This window comes from Anomaloglossus baeobatrachus, chromosome 9 (assembly GCF_048569485.1).
Source record: "Anomaloglossus baeobatrachus isolate aAnoBae1 chromosome 9, aAnoBae1.hap1, whole genome shotgun sequence".
Classification (NCBI taxonomy): Eukaryota; Metazoa; Chordata; class Amphibia; order Anura; family Aromobatidae; genus Anomaloglossus; species Anomaloglossus baeobatrachus.
This window is the reverse complement of record NC_134361.1, coordinates 20,079,579-20,096,210: the sequence shown is the minus strand read 5'-3', so window position 1 is coordinate 20,096,210 and position 16,632 is coordinate 20,079,579. Positions and strand designations below refer to the sequence as shown.

The window sequence follows — 16,632 nt, the reverse complement described above, 5'->3', positions numbered from 1 at the left end:
GGTTTTTCTGTTTTTTCGGGTACACATGTTGTTCATGTGGTATGGTTCAGTTCTCCGATGTTTCCTCGGATTGAATTGGTCTTTAAACCAGTTATTGGCTTTCCTCCTTCTTGCTTTGGCACTAAAACTGGTGAGCCAGTGATCCCACTGGGGGTGTATAGCCAGAAGGGGAGGGGCCTTACACTTTTAAGTGTAATACTTTGTGTGGCCTCCGGAGGCAATAGCTATACACCCAATTGTCTGGGTCTCCCAATTGGAGCTAGAAGAAAAGGAATTTACGGTAAGTAAACAAAATTCCCTTCTTCTCCTGCTGTGCAGCTGCCTCCTCTGCAGAAGGGGCTGGGGGAGAAATATCCAACAGCCTATTGATGGCCGCTATAAGGTCATTTACCATGGCGTCACCATCTGGCGTATCCAAATTGAGTGCGGCGTCAGGACAAGACTCCTGATCACCCACCTCTGAACCCTCATATAGGGACCCTTCTCGCTGAGACCCTGATCCACGTGATGACGTGGAGGGTCTCTCCCAGCGAGCTCGCTTAGGCGGGCTGGGACTGTCATCGGAGTCAGAGCCCTCAGCCTGTGATGCCTGGGACCCCCTTGAAGTACGGATTAGTTCCAACTGAGGGGGACCGGGGAACATAGACACAGCAGTGTCTATGGTCTGAGCAACTGGCCTGGACTGCAAGGTTTCCAGGATTTTTGTCATGGTCACAGACATTTTATCAGCAAAGACTGCAAATTCTGTCCCCGTCACCGGGGCAGGGTTCACAGGCGTCTCTGCCTGGGCTACCACCACAGTAGGCTCTGGCTGACGAAGTGCCACTGGGACTGAACATTGCACACAATGAGAGTCGTTGGAGCCTGCTGGTAGATTAGCCCCACATGCTGTACAAGTAGTGTATACAGCCCGTGCCTTGGCACCCTTGCGTTTTGCGGATGACATGCTGTTGTCTCCTCAAGCAATATAGGGTGTACAGCCAAGAAGCGACCTTACAGTGCAGTATTAAATATATCTAGACACAGCAGTGTCTATGTACAGTGACAAATATAACACTGTGGCACTAGAGGGGCTGCACGTATGTGCTGCTTACCGCCCGCTGAGTGCGGGTGTGTGGTCGCCAGACCCCCTAGCCTGGGTCCCCCAGAGCCTGCGTGTGTTCTCCAGCCAGACTGCATGTGTATAATGGCTGCCGGCGTCCTGGGGAGCTGCAAGCCTGGGGGCGGGCCTAGGGCGTGCACAGAGAAAAAGCGCGAAGCCTGTGTCTACTGTGCTCAGTGAGAGGGCTGGAGCATGTAAATCGTGCCCCAGCCCTCGGCGCTGCTGATTGAATAACGTCTCTCCCCTACCCTGATTGACAGGGTGGGGGCGTTAACGAAGCGGAGCTAGGCCGCAGAAAACCGGGGACTAAAGTTAGAAGCGCCGCCGCCGTAAAAGCGCGGTCGGCGCGACCCCGGCGCACTACAAGTCGCAGCTGCGCCGCCGCTCCAGGGGCGGTCGGCGCGGCGATCCACACACATAAAGTCCCCCAGTAATCTGCGGGGACTATAAGCCCAGCGCACAGCGCTACAGTCCCCGGCGCACTAGCACACCCAGCAAGCCTGGAGTGTGCGTGGCCTGCCATACGGGGACACAGAGTACCTGAAAGTTGCAGGGCCTTGTCCCTGAACGGCACTCCCGCTCCACATCCAGCAGGTTCTATGGGTCTGTGGATGGAGCCCGGCCTCAGGGCTTGGTGGCCGGTAAGATCCCACTTCCTCAGAGCCCCTCAGGGGGATGGGGAAGGAAAACAGCATGTGGGCTCCAGCCTCCGTACCCGCAATGGGTACCTCAACCTTACAAACCACAAGTGGGGTAAGAAGGGAGCATGCTGGGGGCCCTAGTATGGGCCCTCTTTTCTTCCATCCGATATAGTCAGCAGCTACTGCTGACTAAACAGTGGAGCTATGCGTGGATGTCTGACCTCCTTCGCACAAAGCAGAAAACTGGTGAGCCAGTGATCCCACTGGGGGTGTATAGCCAGAAGGGGAGGGGCCTTACACTTTTTAGTGTAATTGCTTTGTGTGGCCTCCGGAGGCAGTGCTATACACCCAATCGTCTGGGTCTCCCAATAGAGCGCCGAAGAAAATACGGTTAGTGGTCTGAACAGGATTTGCCGCTCCTATGTATGGGGCCACTCGACTGTTCGCTGACAGATTGGCCAGATAAGGACCTGGCTGTTGCAATAAAATTATCAAAATCTTTTGTTAAGCGGGAAGATAAGTCTCTGCCAAATGATTCTCCTGCTTTTAGAAAACACAGGAACGCTTCCCGTGCATGGGAGAGATGGCTATAACACTAATGAGTATGACCAGATTCATGCTTTCCCGGACAATCCTTATTTATTTTTTTATTTTATAGGTTAATGTTTGTTAACATTTCCCCTTCAGAAGAAAACTTTGCAGAGTCTGTCAACTCTTTAAGGTTTGCCAGCAAGGTAAGGCATTGAAGAAAGCTTTGATTTTAAGGTATCATAAGGGGAGACCCTTTTGGTGACCCACATTACCTAAAGTTTCCTCCATGGTTATTTGTAATTTAGAGGTGAAGAATTAATGAGTGACTAAATTTATATATAATAAACATTTGGTTATTAAGATATAGCAGATACTGCAGTACTGTATTCCTCAGAGGTGAGTGAGTATATTTGCAAGACTGTGGCCTGGGTGCCGGATCAGGGTCTCCTGTGAATTTACTCGCTCATCTCTAGTAGTGATTATCATCTCTAGTAGTGATTACAGATATTTGTGTTCTATTTTAGGTCAATGAATGTGTGATCGGCACAGCACGTGCGAACCGGAAATGAGCCGCTCATCGGGAGCAAGTTTTTATTTATAAACTTTTTTTTTTTTTTTTCTCCCATCTACAACTACTGTCAACTCTTAGAGCCACACAATAGCCATAAGTGGAGGCTCGTGGTTGTCTGGTGATTGACAAATCAAAATCTGTCAATGGCTTTAAAAAAAAAAAAATGTAGTCTCCCTCCGGTCTAGTGTATTTGCAGGTTGTTGTTTTTTCTTCTCCCTTTAATTATATAAACTTTAGGACAGGGTGGCTCCTATCATTGTCTTTCAAGTACACTTGCTGTTATCAGGCATTTTAGACATAAGCTCTTCTTAGACCATTAACATACAAAAAAAAGTCAGAAACCTTTTCACGTGTCTAATGACTGAACGATTTTCTCCATATTTTACACTTTTTATCTAATGCTGTTTAGAATAATAATCTTTGTATAGATGTCTGTATATATGTGTATATATGCATGAGGTGACTTACTGTAAATAAATTTGTTATTTCTTGTATGTCTGTGGCCTTTTTAGTTTTTGGATGAATGTGACCCCTGTGCTCAGATGTGAGCATAAACGACCATTACATCTTGTATTTGTGTTTCATCAATAACTGGGATTATGCTCACTGCTGTTAGATCTATACCAGACCTATACCATGGAACGTTTACAAAATAGGAGAAAACAAATCCTATACCATCACAAGATGGAGAACTGCGCTCTCATCCCCTTTACACTTCAATTGTAAATTGCACTAAGTTCATAAAGCCTGTGATCACATATATAACACTATATCTACTGCGTTTTCACTGATTTCTCCCCCCCCCCCCCCTTAGTCAGGGATTCTGTCATAGAAGGAAATTAAGTTAGTCTGACATGACTTATTAGATACAAACCCATGCTGGCTCTGGTTAATCACTTGATTCTCATCCAGGTACCTGCATACCTGTTGTTTAATAATTGCATTTTAATTAGTGCAATTCTGCTGAATGTTTTTGGAAATAAGCAAGGGCGTAAGGCACATTCCTAGCAGCATTATTGGCTCTTACTATAAACAGTGTTGTGCGATGCACAGTGTCAAAGTTACCAGTATAGAATCACTACAATATCTCTGTTCAGTCTTATCAAGCAGACAGTGCTTAACAATTATAGTTCTGCAGAACTATAAAGTGCCCAATTCAAGATACGTAGGATTCAATCCAGACGTCCATGAAACATGGTCTGAGGACGGAGCGAGATGTCTGGACTGGGCACGCATGTCCTGACCTAAACTCAACAGCCTGATATGTCTGTGAGGATGTGTTTTGGTCAGACACCCCCAAAGTCTGTCCTGACATCTGTACCCTGATTGTTTCATAGACATCTGAATATGGCCTAAGACAGTGCTGGGTAAAGTGCGTCCCACAGGACACATCCAGCCCTTTGAGTGTTCCAGTCCAGCACGTCGAAGGGCTGAAAATTGGACTGCAGGCTGCATTACACCCTTTGCTGCCTGATCTCATCGTTATGTGCATCTTCAGGATACAGATGGTGGTAAATACATTGGTGAAGGAGGGGCCACCGGCTCCTTCCACCAATCGGTGTGAGACCGCAGATGTGATGTCACATCATTGTGTGTGCTGTGTGGAGTGTTAGTACAGGGGAGCAAGATGGGGTTTTTCCCATGTGTGTATGGCCCATACTGTATATAGGGCTATGTGGGGCTCCTATCTGACAAAAATAATCTTCGTGTCCTTTTTACTATTTTTATGCCCCTGTACATCAACATGTTAATTATAGTTAATCTATATTAATTTGATCCGCTATTTACCATTCATCTATAAATTTATCAAAACATTATTTCTTTGTCGCTCCATTGGGAGACCCAGACAATTGGGTGTATAGCTCATGCCTCCGGAGGCCACACAAAGTATTACACTAAAAGTGTAAAGCCCCTCCCCTTCTGCCTATACACCCCCCGTGCATCACGGGTTCCTCGGTTTACATGCTTTGTGCGAAGGAGGTCAGACATCCTTGCATTAGCTCCACAGCTTGGTCAGCAGCAGCTGCTGACTATGTCGGATGGAAGAAAAGAGGGCCCATAACAGGGCCCCCAGCATGCTCCCTTCTCACCCCACTCTTGTTGGCGGTGTTGTTAAGGTTGAGGTACCCATTGCGGGTACGGAGGCTGGAGCCCACATGCTGTTTTCCTTCCCCATCCCTTGATGGGCTCTGGGGAAGTGGGATCCTAATTCGATCTCCAGACACTGAGACCGTGCTCAATCCACAGCACCCAGGGTATCTGCTGGACAAGGAGCCGAGTATCGTCAGGGACACTGCTGCTTTGAGGTACTCTGTGTCCCCGTGGGGACCGCGCACAGAATCACTCCAGCATTGCTGGGTGTGTTAGTGCACCGGGGACCGCGGCGCTGACCGCGTTTGTGTCATGACACACTACAGCGTGCTGGTGTGCTTGGTTTACTAGAGACTACCGCCTGACCGCGCGCTGCCATTGCAACACGGCAGCGCGCCTGGGATTGTTTGTACGCCGAGGACTTCCGCGCAGACCGAGCTTATACGCCGGCCGCGCTTATAACTTGAGTCCCCGGCTTTTCCGGCCTAGTCTCGGTCTTTTCCCGCCCCCAGGCCTGTCAGTCAGGGGAAGGGAGAGATGTTGTGCAGAACGTCAGCACTGAGGGCTGGAGCGTGCTTTGCATACTCCACCCCCCTCACTGTGCACAGTGGGGCACCAGACTCCCGCATGTCGTCCACAAGAAGCAATGGTGCCAAAGCACAGACTTACTATGCTGCCTGCGCTGCATGCTTGCTCAGCCGGAGCCTCTGCGAAGGGGGGCCCAGGGGGAACCACCAGCTAACACTGTCCATGTGACGGGGACAGAGTTTGCAGTTTTTACTGATAGACTTTCTGAGACTATGGCTAAGATATTAGAAGCTTTGCAGTCCAGACCGGTATCTCAGACCATGGGCACTGTGGAATCACTGCACCATGGTCCACCTCAGTTGGAGCAACAATGTCCTCCCGGGGTGTCTCATAGGTCCCATGGTGAGGTCTCTGACACGGACCGCAGTCCCAGACCACCTAAGCACATTGTTCAGATGAAGCGGAGGTAGCTGATCAGGATTCTGATCCTGAGGCCGCTCTCAACCTAGATACACCTGATGGGGACGCCATAGTGAATGATCTTATCGCGTCCATCAATCAAATGTTGGATATCTCTCCCTCAGCTCCTCCAGTGGAGGAGTCAGTTTCTCAGCAGGAGAAATTCCGTTTTAGGTTTCCCAAGCGTACCACGAGTATGTTTCTGGACCACTCTGACTTCAGAGACACAGTCCAGAAACACCGAGCTTGTCCTGATAAGCGTTTTTCCAAGCACCTTAAGGATACACGTTATCCATTTCCCCCTGACGTTGTCAAGGGCTGGACTCAGTGTCCCAAGGTGGATCCCCCAATCTCCAGACTGGCGGCTAGATCCATAGTCGCAGTGGAAGATGGGGCTTCCCTCAAGGATGCTACTGACAGACAGATGGAGCTCTGGTTGAAATCCATCTTTGAAGCCATCGGCGCATCTTTTGCCCCAGCATTTGCAGCAGTATGGGCACTCCAAGCTATCTCAGCGGGTCAAGCGCAGATTGACGCAATCACACGTACGTCTGCGCCGCAAGTGGCGTCCATAACCACTCAGACGGCATTTGCGTCCTACGCTATTAATGCCATCCTGGACTCTGCGAGCCGTACGGCGGTTGCAGCCGACAATTCGGTGGCAATACGCAGGGCATTGTGGCTACGGGAATGGAAGGCAGATTCGGCTTCCAAAAAGTGCTTAACCAGTTTGCCATTTTCTGGTGACCGTTTGTTTGGTGAGCGATTGGATGAAATAATCAAGCAATCCAAGGGAAAGGATACATCCTTACCCCAGGCCAAACGAAACATACCCCAACAGAGGAGGGGACAGTCGAGGTTTCGGTCCTTTCGGGGCGTGGGCAGGTCCCAATTCTCCTCGTCCAAAAGGCCTCAGAAGGATCAGACAAAATCCGATTCATGGCGGTCTAAGTCACGTCCTAAAAAGACCGCTGGAGGTGCCGCTACCAAAGCGGCCTCCTCATGACTTTCAGTCTCCTCACACCGCATCCTCGGTCGGTGGCAGGCTCTCCCGCTTTTGCGACACCTGGCTGCCACAGGTAAAAGACCGTTGGCTGAGAGACATTCTGTCTCACGGTTACAGGATAGAGTTCAGCTCTCGTCCTCCGACTCGATTCTTCAGAACATCTCCGCCTCCCGAGCGAGCCGATGCTCTTCTGCAGGCGGTGGACACTCTAAAGGCGGAAGGAGTGGTGATCCCGGTTCCTCTTCAGCAACAGGGTCACGGTTTTTACTCAAACCTGTTTGTGGTTCCAAAGAAAGACGGGTCCTTCCGTCCTGTCCTGGACCTAAAACTGTTCAACAAACACGTAAAGACCAGGCGGTTCCGGATGGAATCCCTTCGCTCCGTCATCGCCTCAATGTCCCAGGGAGACTTCCTTGCATCGGTCGATATCAAAGATGCGTATCTTCACGTACCGATTGCTCCAGAGCATCAGCGCTTCCTGCGTTTCGCCATAGCAGACGAACACCTTCAGTTCGTGGCACTGCCGTTCGGCCTGGCGACAGCCCCACGGGTTTTCACCAAGGTCATGGCTACAGTAGTGGTGGTCCTTCACTCTCAGGGACACTCGGCGATTCCTTACTTAGACGATCTCCTAGTCAAGGCACCCTCTCAAGAGGCATGCCAACACAGCCTCAATGCTACTCTAGAGACTCTCCAGAGTTTCGGTTGGATCATCAATTTTCCAAAGTCAAATCTGACTCCGGCCCAATCACTGACATATCTTGGCATGGAGTTTCATACTCTCTCAGCGATGGTGAAGCTTCCGCTGAACAAACAGCGTTCACTGCAGACAGGGGTGCAATCTCTCCTTCTAGGTCAGTCACACCCCCTGAGACGCCTCATGCACTTCCTAGGGAAGATGGTAGCAGCAATGGAGGCAGTTCCTTTTGCGCAGTTTCATCTGCGCCCACTTCAATGGGACATTCTCCGCAAATGGGACAGGAAGTCGACGTCCCTCGACAGGAACGTCTCCCTCTCCCAAGCAGCCAAAGCTTCCCTTCGGTGGTGGCTTCTTCCCACTTCATTGTCGAAGGGGAAATCCTTCCTACCCCCATCCTGGGCGGTGGTCACGACGGACGCGAGTCTGTCAGGGTGGGGAGAAGTCTTTCTCCACCACAGGGCTCAGGGTACGTGGACTCAGCAGGAGTCCTCCCTTCAGATCAATGTTCTGGAGATCAGGGCAGTGTATCTTGCCCTAAAAGCGTTCCAGCAGTGGCTGGAAGGCAAGCAGATCCGAATTCAGTCGGACAACTCCACAGCGGTGGCTTACATCAACCACCAAGGCGGCACACGCAGTCGTCAGGCTTTCCAGGAAGTTCAGCGGATTCTGATGTGGGTGGAAGCCACGGCCTCCACCATATCCGCAGTTCACATCCCGGGCGTAGAAAACTGGGAAGCAGATTTTCTCAGTCGCCAGGGCATGGACGCAGGGGAATGGTCTCTTCACCCGGACGTGTTTCAGGAGATCTGTAGCCACTGGGGGATGCCGGACGTCGACCTAATGGCGTCCCGGCACAACAACAAGGTCACGGCATTCATGGCACGATCTCACGATCACAGAGCTCTGGCGGCAGACGCCTTAGTTCAAGATTGGTCGCAGTTTCAACTCCCTTATGTGTTCCCACCTCTGGCACTGTTGCCCAGAGTGATACGCAAGATCAGGTCAGACTGCCGCCACGCCATTCTCGTCGCTCCAGACTGGCCAAGGAGGTCGTGGTACCCGGATCTGTGGCATCTCACGGTGGGCCAACCGTGGGCACTGCCAGACCGTCCAGACTTGCTGTCTCAAGGGCCGTTTTTCCATCTGAATTCTGCGGCCCTCAACCTGACTGTGTGGCCATTGAGTCCTGGATCCTAGCGTCTTCAGGGTTGTCTCAAGAGGTCATTGCCACTATGAGACAGGCCAGGAAACCAACGTCTGCCAAGATCTACCACAGGACGTGGAAGATATTCCTTTCTTGGTGCTCTGATCAGGGTGTTTCTCCCTGGCCATTTGCATTGCCCACGTTTCTTTCCTTTCTTCAATCAGGATTGGAAAAAGGTTTGTCGCTCGGCTCCCTTAAGGGACAAGTCTCAGCGCTCTGTGTTCTTTCAGAAGCGTCTTGCCAGGCTTTCTCAGGTACGCACGTTCCTGCAAGGGGTTTGTCACATTGTTCCTCCTTACAGGCGGCCGTTAGAACCCTGGGATCTGAACAGGGTTCTGCTGGCCCTTCAGAAGGCACCCTTTGAACCTTTGAAAGATATTTCTCTTTCTCGCCTTTCGCAGAAAGTGGTCTTCCTAGTAGCAGTCACCTCACTTCGGAGAGTGTCTGAGCTAGCAGCGCTGTCATGCAAAGCCCCTTTCCTGGTGTTTCACCAGGACAAGGTGGTGCTGCGCCCGGTTCCGGAATTCCTTCCTAAGGTGGTATCCACCTTTCATCTCAATCAGGATATCTCCTTGCCTTCTTTTTGTCCTCATCCAGTTCATCAATGTGAAAGGGATTTGCATTTGTTAGATCTGGTGAGAGCACTCAGAATCTACATTTCCCGTACGGCGCCTCTGCGCCGCTCGGATGCACTCTTTGTCCTTGTCGCTGGTCAGCGTAAGGGGTTACAGGCTTCCAAATCCACCCTGGCTCGGTGGATGCACGGGGGGTGTATAGGCAGAAGGGGAGGGGCTTTACACTTTTAGTGTAATACTTTTGTGTGGCCTCCGGAGGCATGAGCTATACACCCAATTGTCTGGGTCTCCCAATTGGAGCTAGAAGAAAGGAATTTACGGTAAGTAAACAAAATTCCCTTCTTCTAGGCTTAATTTTTTTCATTCATTTTACTAATTTTTTTAATATATTCCAAAATTCCCGTGTGTGTATATATTGTATATACCAATCATATGAATTTGAGAATTATCTGACTTTTCCTGTATTTCCCTCCATATTGATTTATATATTTGACTATTATCACATGGATAATTTATTCCAAACATTATGAAAGTATTTTTACAATTTCATCTGTTTGTGTTTGTTTTTTATCTTTATATCTCTTTTTACTTCACAACTGATTATTTCTTGTGCTATTTTCTGTATAACTTGTAAACCTTTGTATATAATTAACGCCAATTAGCACAAGTTTCCCTACGACGTTTAGTTGTATGTCTTAAATATCCTCACTTTAGAGAGATCATACAATCCATGAATTCAGACCACAAGGTTGAAACGCGTAGGATAGTCCTCACATTCACCCCTCCATGTCGCTGTGTTCCCCGATGTGTGCATGTTTTTACTGGATAAAATAAAAATTCATTTTTATTCAAACCTTCTCCTCACACGTGATTCTGGATTTTTTTTCTCTTTCTGACTGTATGTGGGGTTCATAAAGTATATAGGAGGCCATGTGAGGACACAGAACTAGTGATGGGCGAGCGTGCTCACCACATCTTGTTACTCGTTTCAACTTCTGAGTTTGAAAATGCTTGAGTTTCCTATTGACTTCCATTATACTCGGTACTCTAGTCACCCACTGCTAGATTTTAGTAATGAGTACTGGTGAGCACACTTGCTCATCACTACTCATAATGTGTAAACAGGGCTATGTGGGGCTCATAATGTGTATGGGGGCTATGTTGGGCTTATAATGTACAGTCATGGCTGAAAGTGTTTGCACCCTTGAAATTGTTCCAGAATATAAAGTATTTCTCCCATAAATGTATTGCAATTACACATGTTTATTTCCTTTTGTGTGTGTATTGGAACAACACAAAAAACTGAGGGGAAAGAAAAAGGCAAATTGGACAAAAGTTCAAACAAAACTGGGCTGCACAAAATTGTCGGCACCTTTTCAAAATTGTGGGTAAATAACTTTGTTCCAACCATGTGATGCTCGTTCAAACTCACCTGTGACAAGTAACATGCGAGGGCAATATGAAAATCACACCTGAAGCCAGATAAAAAAAGGACAAAGTGAATCAATCTTTGAATTTTGTGTCTGTGTGCCACACTGAGCATGGAGAAGAAAAGAGACTTGTCAAAGGATTTGAGAAACAATCCAAAATGATTGAAAAAGTCCAACAATATCAGGGTTTACAAGAGATTTTGATGTTCCTTTGTGCATGGTGTGCAACATAATCAAGAAGTTTACAATCCATTGCACTGTAGCTAATGTCCCTGGATGTGGATGGCAGAGAAAAATTGAGGAAAGGTTGCAATGCAGAATAGTCCAGATAGTTGATAAGCCCCAATCAAACTTCAAATAAATTCAAGCTGTCCTGCAGGCTCAGGAGGCATCAGTGTCCACACAAACTATCCGTGCCCATGAAATGAAATGATATGGAAGAGATTCAGGAGCACCCACTGCTGACACAGAAACATAAAAAAATAAATAGATTGTAGTTTACCAATATGTACGTGAGTAACTGAAACTTCTTCGGCGCTCCATTGGGAGACCCAGACGATTGGGTGTATAGCACTGCCTCCGGAGGCCACACAAAGCATTACACTAAAAAGTGTAAGGCCCCTCCCCTTCTGGCTATACACCCCCAGTGGGATCACTGGCTCACCAGTTTTCTGCTTTGTGCGAAGGAGGTCAGACATCCACGCATAGCTCCACTGTTTAGTCAGCAGTAGCTGCTGACTCTATCGGATGGAAGAAAAGAGGGCCCATATAGGGTCCCCAGCATGCTCCCTTCTCACCCCACTTGCGGTTTGTAAGGTTGAGGTACCCATTGCGGGTACGGAGGATGGAGCCCACATGCTGCTTTCCTTCCCCATCCCCCTGAGGGGCTCTGTGGAAGTGGGATCTTACCGGCCCCCAAACCCTGAGGCCGGGCTCCATCCACAGACCCAGAGACCCTGCTGGAGGAGCTGAGTACAGTCAGGGACAAGGCCCTGCAACGTTCAGGTACTCTGTGTCCCCGCACAGACAGGCCACGCACACTCCAGGCTTGCTGGGTGTGCTAGTGCGCCGGGGGCATTAGCGCTGCGCGCTCGGGTTAGAGTCACTGCAGCTTAGCTGAGTGATTTTATGTCTTGGGAACTACCGCGCCGGCCGCTCCGGGAGCGGCGGCGCGGCTGGGACTTGTAGTGCGCCGGGGACTCGCGCTGCCCGCGCTTTTACGGCGGCAGCGCTCATAAATCTAGTCCCCGGCTTTTGCGGCCTAGCTCTGCTTCGTTCCCGCCCCCACCCTGTCAATCAGGGAAAGGGAGAGACGCTGTTCTATAGTCAGCGCCGAGGGCTGGAGTCTTATTTACATACTCCAGCCCTCTCACTGGGCACAGTGGGGACGCAAGTTTCCCGCTCTTGGTCTCAACACGCCCAGGGACCGCCCCTCTCCACAGGACGCCGGCAGCCATTCCTGCATGCAGTCTGGCTGGAGAACGGACACAGGCTCTGGGGGACTCAGACAAGGGACTCTGGCGACCACACACCCGCGTTTTTGCGGGCGGTAAGCTGCACATAAGTGCTGGCCCCACTAGTGCCACAGTGTTATTTGGTGCATTTTTTCCCTGTACCATATATATTTATATTGCACTGTACAGTCGCTTCTTGGCTTATACCCTACATTGCTCTGAGGAGACAACAACATGTCATCCGCAAAACGCAAGGGTGCCAAGGCACAGGCGGTATGCACTGCTTGTGCCGCATGTGGGGCTAATCTACCGGCAGGTTCCAATGACCCCCATTGTGTGCAATGTTTAATCCCTGTGCCACTTCGGCAGCCAGAGTCTATGGTAGTAGTGGCCCAGGCAGAGACGCCTGTGAACCCTGCCCCGGTGACTGGGACAGAATTTGCAGTTTTTGCTGATAAGATGTCTGTGACTATGACAAAAATCCTGGAGACCTTGCAGTCCAGGCCAGTTACTCAGACCATGGACACTGCTGTGTCTATGCTCCCCGGTCCCCCTCAGTTGGAACTAATCCGTACTTCAAGGGGGTCCCAGGCATCACAGGCTGAAGACTCTGACTCGGATGACAGTCCCAGGCAGCCTAAGCGGGCTCGCTGGGAAAGACCCTCGACGTCATCACACTGGTCAGGGTCTCAGCGAGACGAGGCTCTGTATGAGGAGACAGAGGTGGGTGATCAGGAATCTAATCCTGACACCGCTCTCAATCTAGATACCCCTGATGGTGACGCTATGGTAAATGACCTTATAGCGGCCATCAATAGACTGTTGGATATTTCTCCCCCAGCCCCTTCAGCAGAGGAGGCAGCTGCACAGCAGGAGAAGTTCCATTTCCGGTATCCCAAGCGTAAATTGAGTACTTTTCTGGACCACTCTGACTTCAGAGAATCAGTCCAGAAACATCATGCTTATCCAGACAAGCGTTTCTCCAAACGTCTTAAGGATACACGTTATCCCTTTCCCCCTGACGTGGTCAAACGCTGGACCCAGTGTCCAAAGGTGGACCCCCCAATCTCCAGGCTTGCAGCTAGATCCATAGTTGCAGTGGAAGATGGGGCTTCACTTAAAGATGCCAATGACAGACAGATGGACCTTTGGTTAAAGTCTGTCTATGAAGCTATCGGCGCGTCGTTTGCTCCAGCATTCGCGGCCGTGTGGGCACTCCAAGCTATTTCAGCTGGCCTGGCACAGGTGGACTCTATCATATGTCCAGCAGTGCCGCGAGTAGCGTCCCTAACCTCGCAAATGTCTGCGTTTGCGACTTACGCTATCAACGCTGTCCTGGACTCTACAAGCCGTACCTCAATGGCGTCTGCCAACTCTGTTGTCTTGCGCAGAGCCTTGTGGTTAAAGGAATGGAAAGCGGATTCTGCTTCCAAAAAATGTTTAACCAGCTTGCCACTATCTGTAGATAGACTGTTTGGTGAACAATTGGCTGAAATCATTAAGCAATCCAAGGGTAAGGACTCCTCCTTACCCCAGCCCAGATCAAGCAAACCTCAACAGAGGAAGTGGCAGGCGAGGTTTCGGTCCTTTCGAGGCTCCAGCAAGACCCAATTCTCCTCGTCCAAAGGGACTCAGAAGGAGCAAAGGAGCTCAGATTCCTGGCGGGCTCATTCACGCCCCAAGAAAGCAACCGGAGGAACCGCTTCCAAGGCGGCTGCCTCATGACTTTCGGCCTCATCTCTCCGCATCCTCGGTCGGTGGCAGGCTCTCCCGCTTTTGCGACATTTGGCTGCCACAGGTCAAAGACCGGTGGGTAACAGACATTTTGTCTCACGGGTACAGGATAGAATTCAGTTCTCGTCCTCCGCCTCGGTTCTTCAGAACCTCCCCACATCCCGACCGAGCAGATGCCCTTCTGCAAGCGGTGTGCTCACTAAAAGCAGAAGGAGTGGTGATCCCTGTTCCTCTGCAGGAACAAGGGCAAGGTTTTTACTCCAATCTCTTTGTGGTTCCAAAAAAGGACGGCTCGTTTCGTCCTGTTCTGGACCTAAAGCTCCTCAACAAGCATGTGAACGCCAGGCGGTTCCGGATGGAATCCCTCCGCTCCGTCATTGCCTCAATGTCTCAAGGAGATTTTCTTGCATCAATAGACATCAAGGATGCTTATCTCCACGTGCCGATTGCTACAGAGCACCAACGTTTTCTACGTTTCGTGATAGGAGACGACCATCTCCAGTTCGTAGCTCTGCCATTTGGTCTGGCGACAGCCCCACGGGTTTTCACCAAGGTCATGGCGGCAGTGGTAGCAGTCTTGCATTCTCAGGGACATTCGGTGATCCCTTACTTAGACGATCTACTTGTCAAAGCACCCTCTCAAGAGGCATGCCAACACAGCCTGAATGTTGCGCTGGAGACTCTCCAGACTTTCGGGTGGATCATCAACTTTTCAAAGTCCAACCTGGCACCGACTCAATCACTAACGTATCTTGGCATGGAGTTTCATACTCTCTCAGCGATAGTGAAGCTTCCGCTGGACAAGCAGCGGTCGCTACAGACAGGGGTGCAGTCTCTCCTTCAGGGTCAGTCGTACCCCTTAAGGCGCCTCATGCACTTCCTTGGGAAGATGGTGGCAGCAATGGAGGCAGTCCCGTTCGCGCAGCTTCATCTGCGCCCACTTCAATGGGACATTCTCCGCCAATGGGACGGGAAGACAACTTCCCTAGACAGGAAAGTCTCCCTTTCTCAGACGGCCAAGGACTCTCTGCAATGGTGGCTTCTTCCCACCTCGTTATCACAGGGAAGATCATTCCTGCCCCCATCCTGGGCAGTGGTCACGACAGACGCGAGTCTGTCAGGGTGGGGAGCAGTTTTTCTCCACCACAGGGCTCAAGGGACGTGGACTCAGCAGGAGTCCACACTTCAGATCAATGTTCTGGAAATCAGGGCAGTGTATCTTGCCCTATTAGCCTTCCAGCAGTGGCTGGAAGGAAAGCAGATCCGAATTCAGTCGGACAACTCCACAGCGGTGGCATACATCAACCACCAAGGAGGGACACGCAGTCCGTAAGCCTTCCAGGAAGTCAGGCGGATTCTGATGTGGGTGGAGGAAAGAGCATCCACCATATCAGCAGTTCACATCCCGGGCGTAGAAAACTGGGAAGCAGACTTCCTCAGTCGCAAGGGCATGGACGCAGGGGATGGTCCCTTCACCCGGACGTGTTTCAGGAAATCTGCCGCCGCTGGGGAGTGCCGGACGTCGACCTAATGGCGTCTCGACACAACAACAAGGTCCCGGCCTTCATAGCGCGGTCTCGCGATCAAAGAGCTCTGGCGGCAGACGCCTTAGTGCAAGATTGGTCGCAGTTCCGGCTCCCTTATGTGTTTCCACCGCTGGCACTCCTGCCCAGAGTGTTACGCAAGATCAGATCCGATTGCGGCCGCGTCATACTCGTCGCCCCAGACTGGCCGAGGAGGTCGTGGTACCCGGATCTGTGGCATCTCACGGTCGGCCAACCGTGGACACTACCAGACCGACCAGACTTACTGTCCCAAGGGCCGTTTTTCCATCGGAATTCTGCGGCCCTGAACCTGACTGTGTGGCCATTGAGTCCTGGATCCTAGCGTCTTCAGGATTACCCCAAGGGGTCGTGGCCACCATGAGACAGGCTAGGAAGTCCACTTCTGCTAAGATCTACCACAGAACGTGGAAGATTTTCTTATCCTGGTGCTCTGCACAAGGAGTATCCCCCTGGCCATTCGCGTTACCTGTCTTTCTTTCCTTCCTGCAATCTGGGTTGGAAAAGGGCTTGTCGCTAGGCTCCCTTAAAGGGCAAGTCTCGGCACTATCCGTGTTTTTTCAGAAGCGTCTAGCGCGACTTTCTAAGGTGCGCACGTTCCTGCAGGGGGTGTGTCATATCGTACCTCCGTACAGGAGGCCGTTAGATCCGTGGGATCTAAACAAGGTCCTTGTTGCTCTCCAGAAGCCGCCTTTCGAGCCCCTGAGGGATGTGTCACTCTCTCGTCTCTCACAGAAAGTGGCATTTCTGGTAGCGGTCACGTCTCTTCAGAGAGTGTCTGAACTAGCAGCGCTGTCATGCAAAGCTCCTTTCCTGGTGTTCCACCAGGACAAGGTAGTGCTGCGCCCCATTCAGGAGTTTCTCCCTAAGGTGGTATCCTCTTTTCACCTTAATCAGGATATCTCCTTGCCTTCCTTTTATCCGCATGCAGTTCATCGGTATGAAAAGGATCTACATTTGTTGGATCTGGTGAGAGCACTCAGAATCTACATTTCCCGCACGGCGCCCCTGCGCCGCTCGGATGCACTCTTTGTCCTTGTCGCT

General features: G+C 50.6%; 2 protein-coding genes across 2 annotated transcripts in view; both read left to right on the top strand.

Annotated features, from left to right (window-relative positions):
* KIFC1 (kinesin family member C1) overlaps window positions 1–3,339 on the top strand; it is a 52,918-nt gene extending 49,579 nt beyond the window's left edge. The window contains exons 14-15 of the mRNA XM_075324781.1: window positions 2,402–2,477; window positions 2,799–3,339. Coding sequence (XP_075180896.1) covers window positions 2,402–2,477; window positions 2,799–2,843 — 121 coding nt within the window. The 3' untranslated portion in view covers window positions 2,844–3,339. The remainder of the gene's footprint in view (window positions 1–2,401; window positions 2,478–2,798) is intronic.
* Window positions 242–16,632, top strand: part of RGL2 (ral guanine nucleotide dissociation stimulator like 2) — a 187,615-nt gene continuing 171,224 nt past the window's right edge. Inside the window, exon 1 of the mRNA XM_075323212.1 lies at window positions 242–280. The gene's annotated coding sequence lies outside the window, so the exon portion shown is untranslated. The remainder of the gene's footprint in view (window positions 281–16,632) is intronic.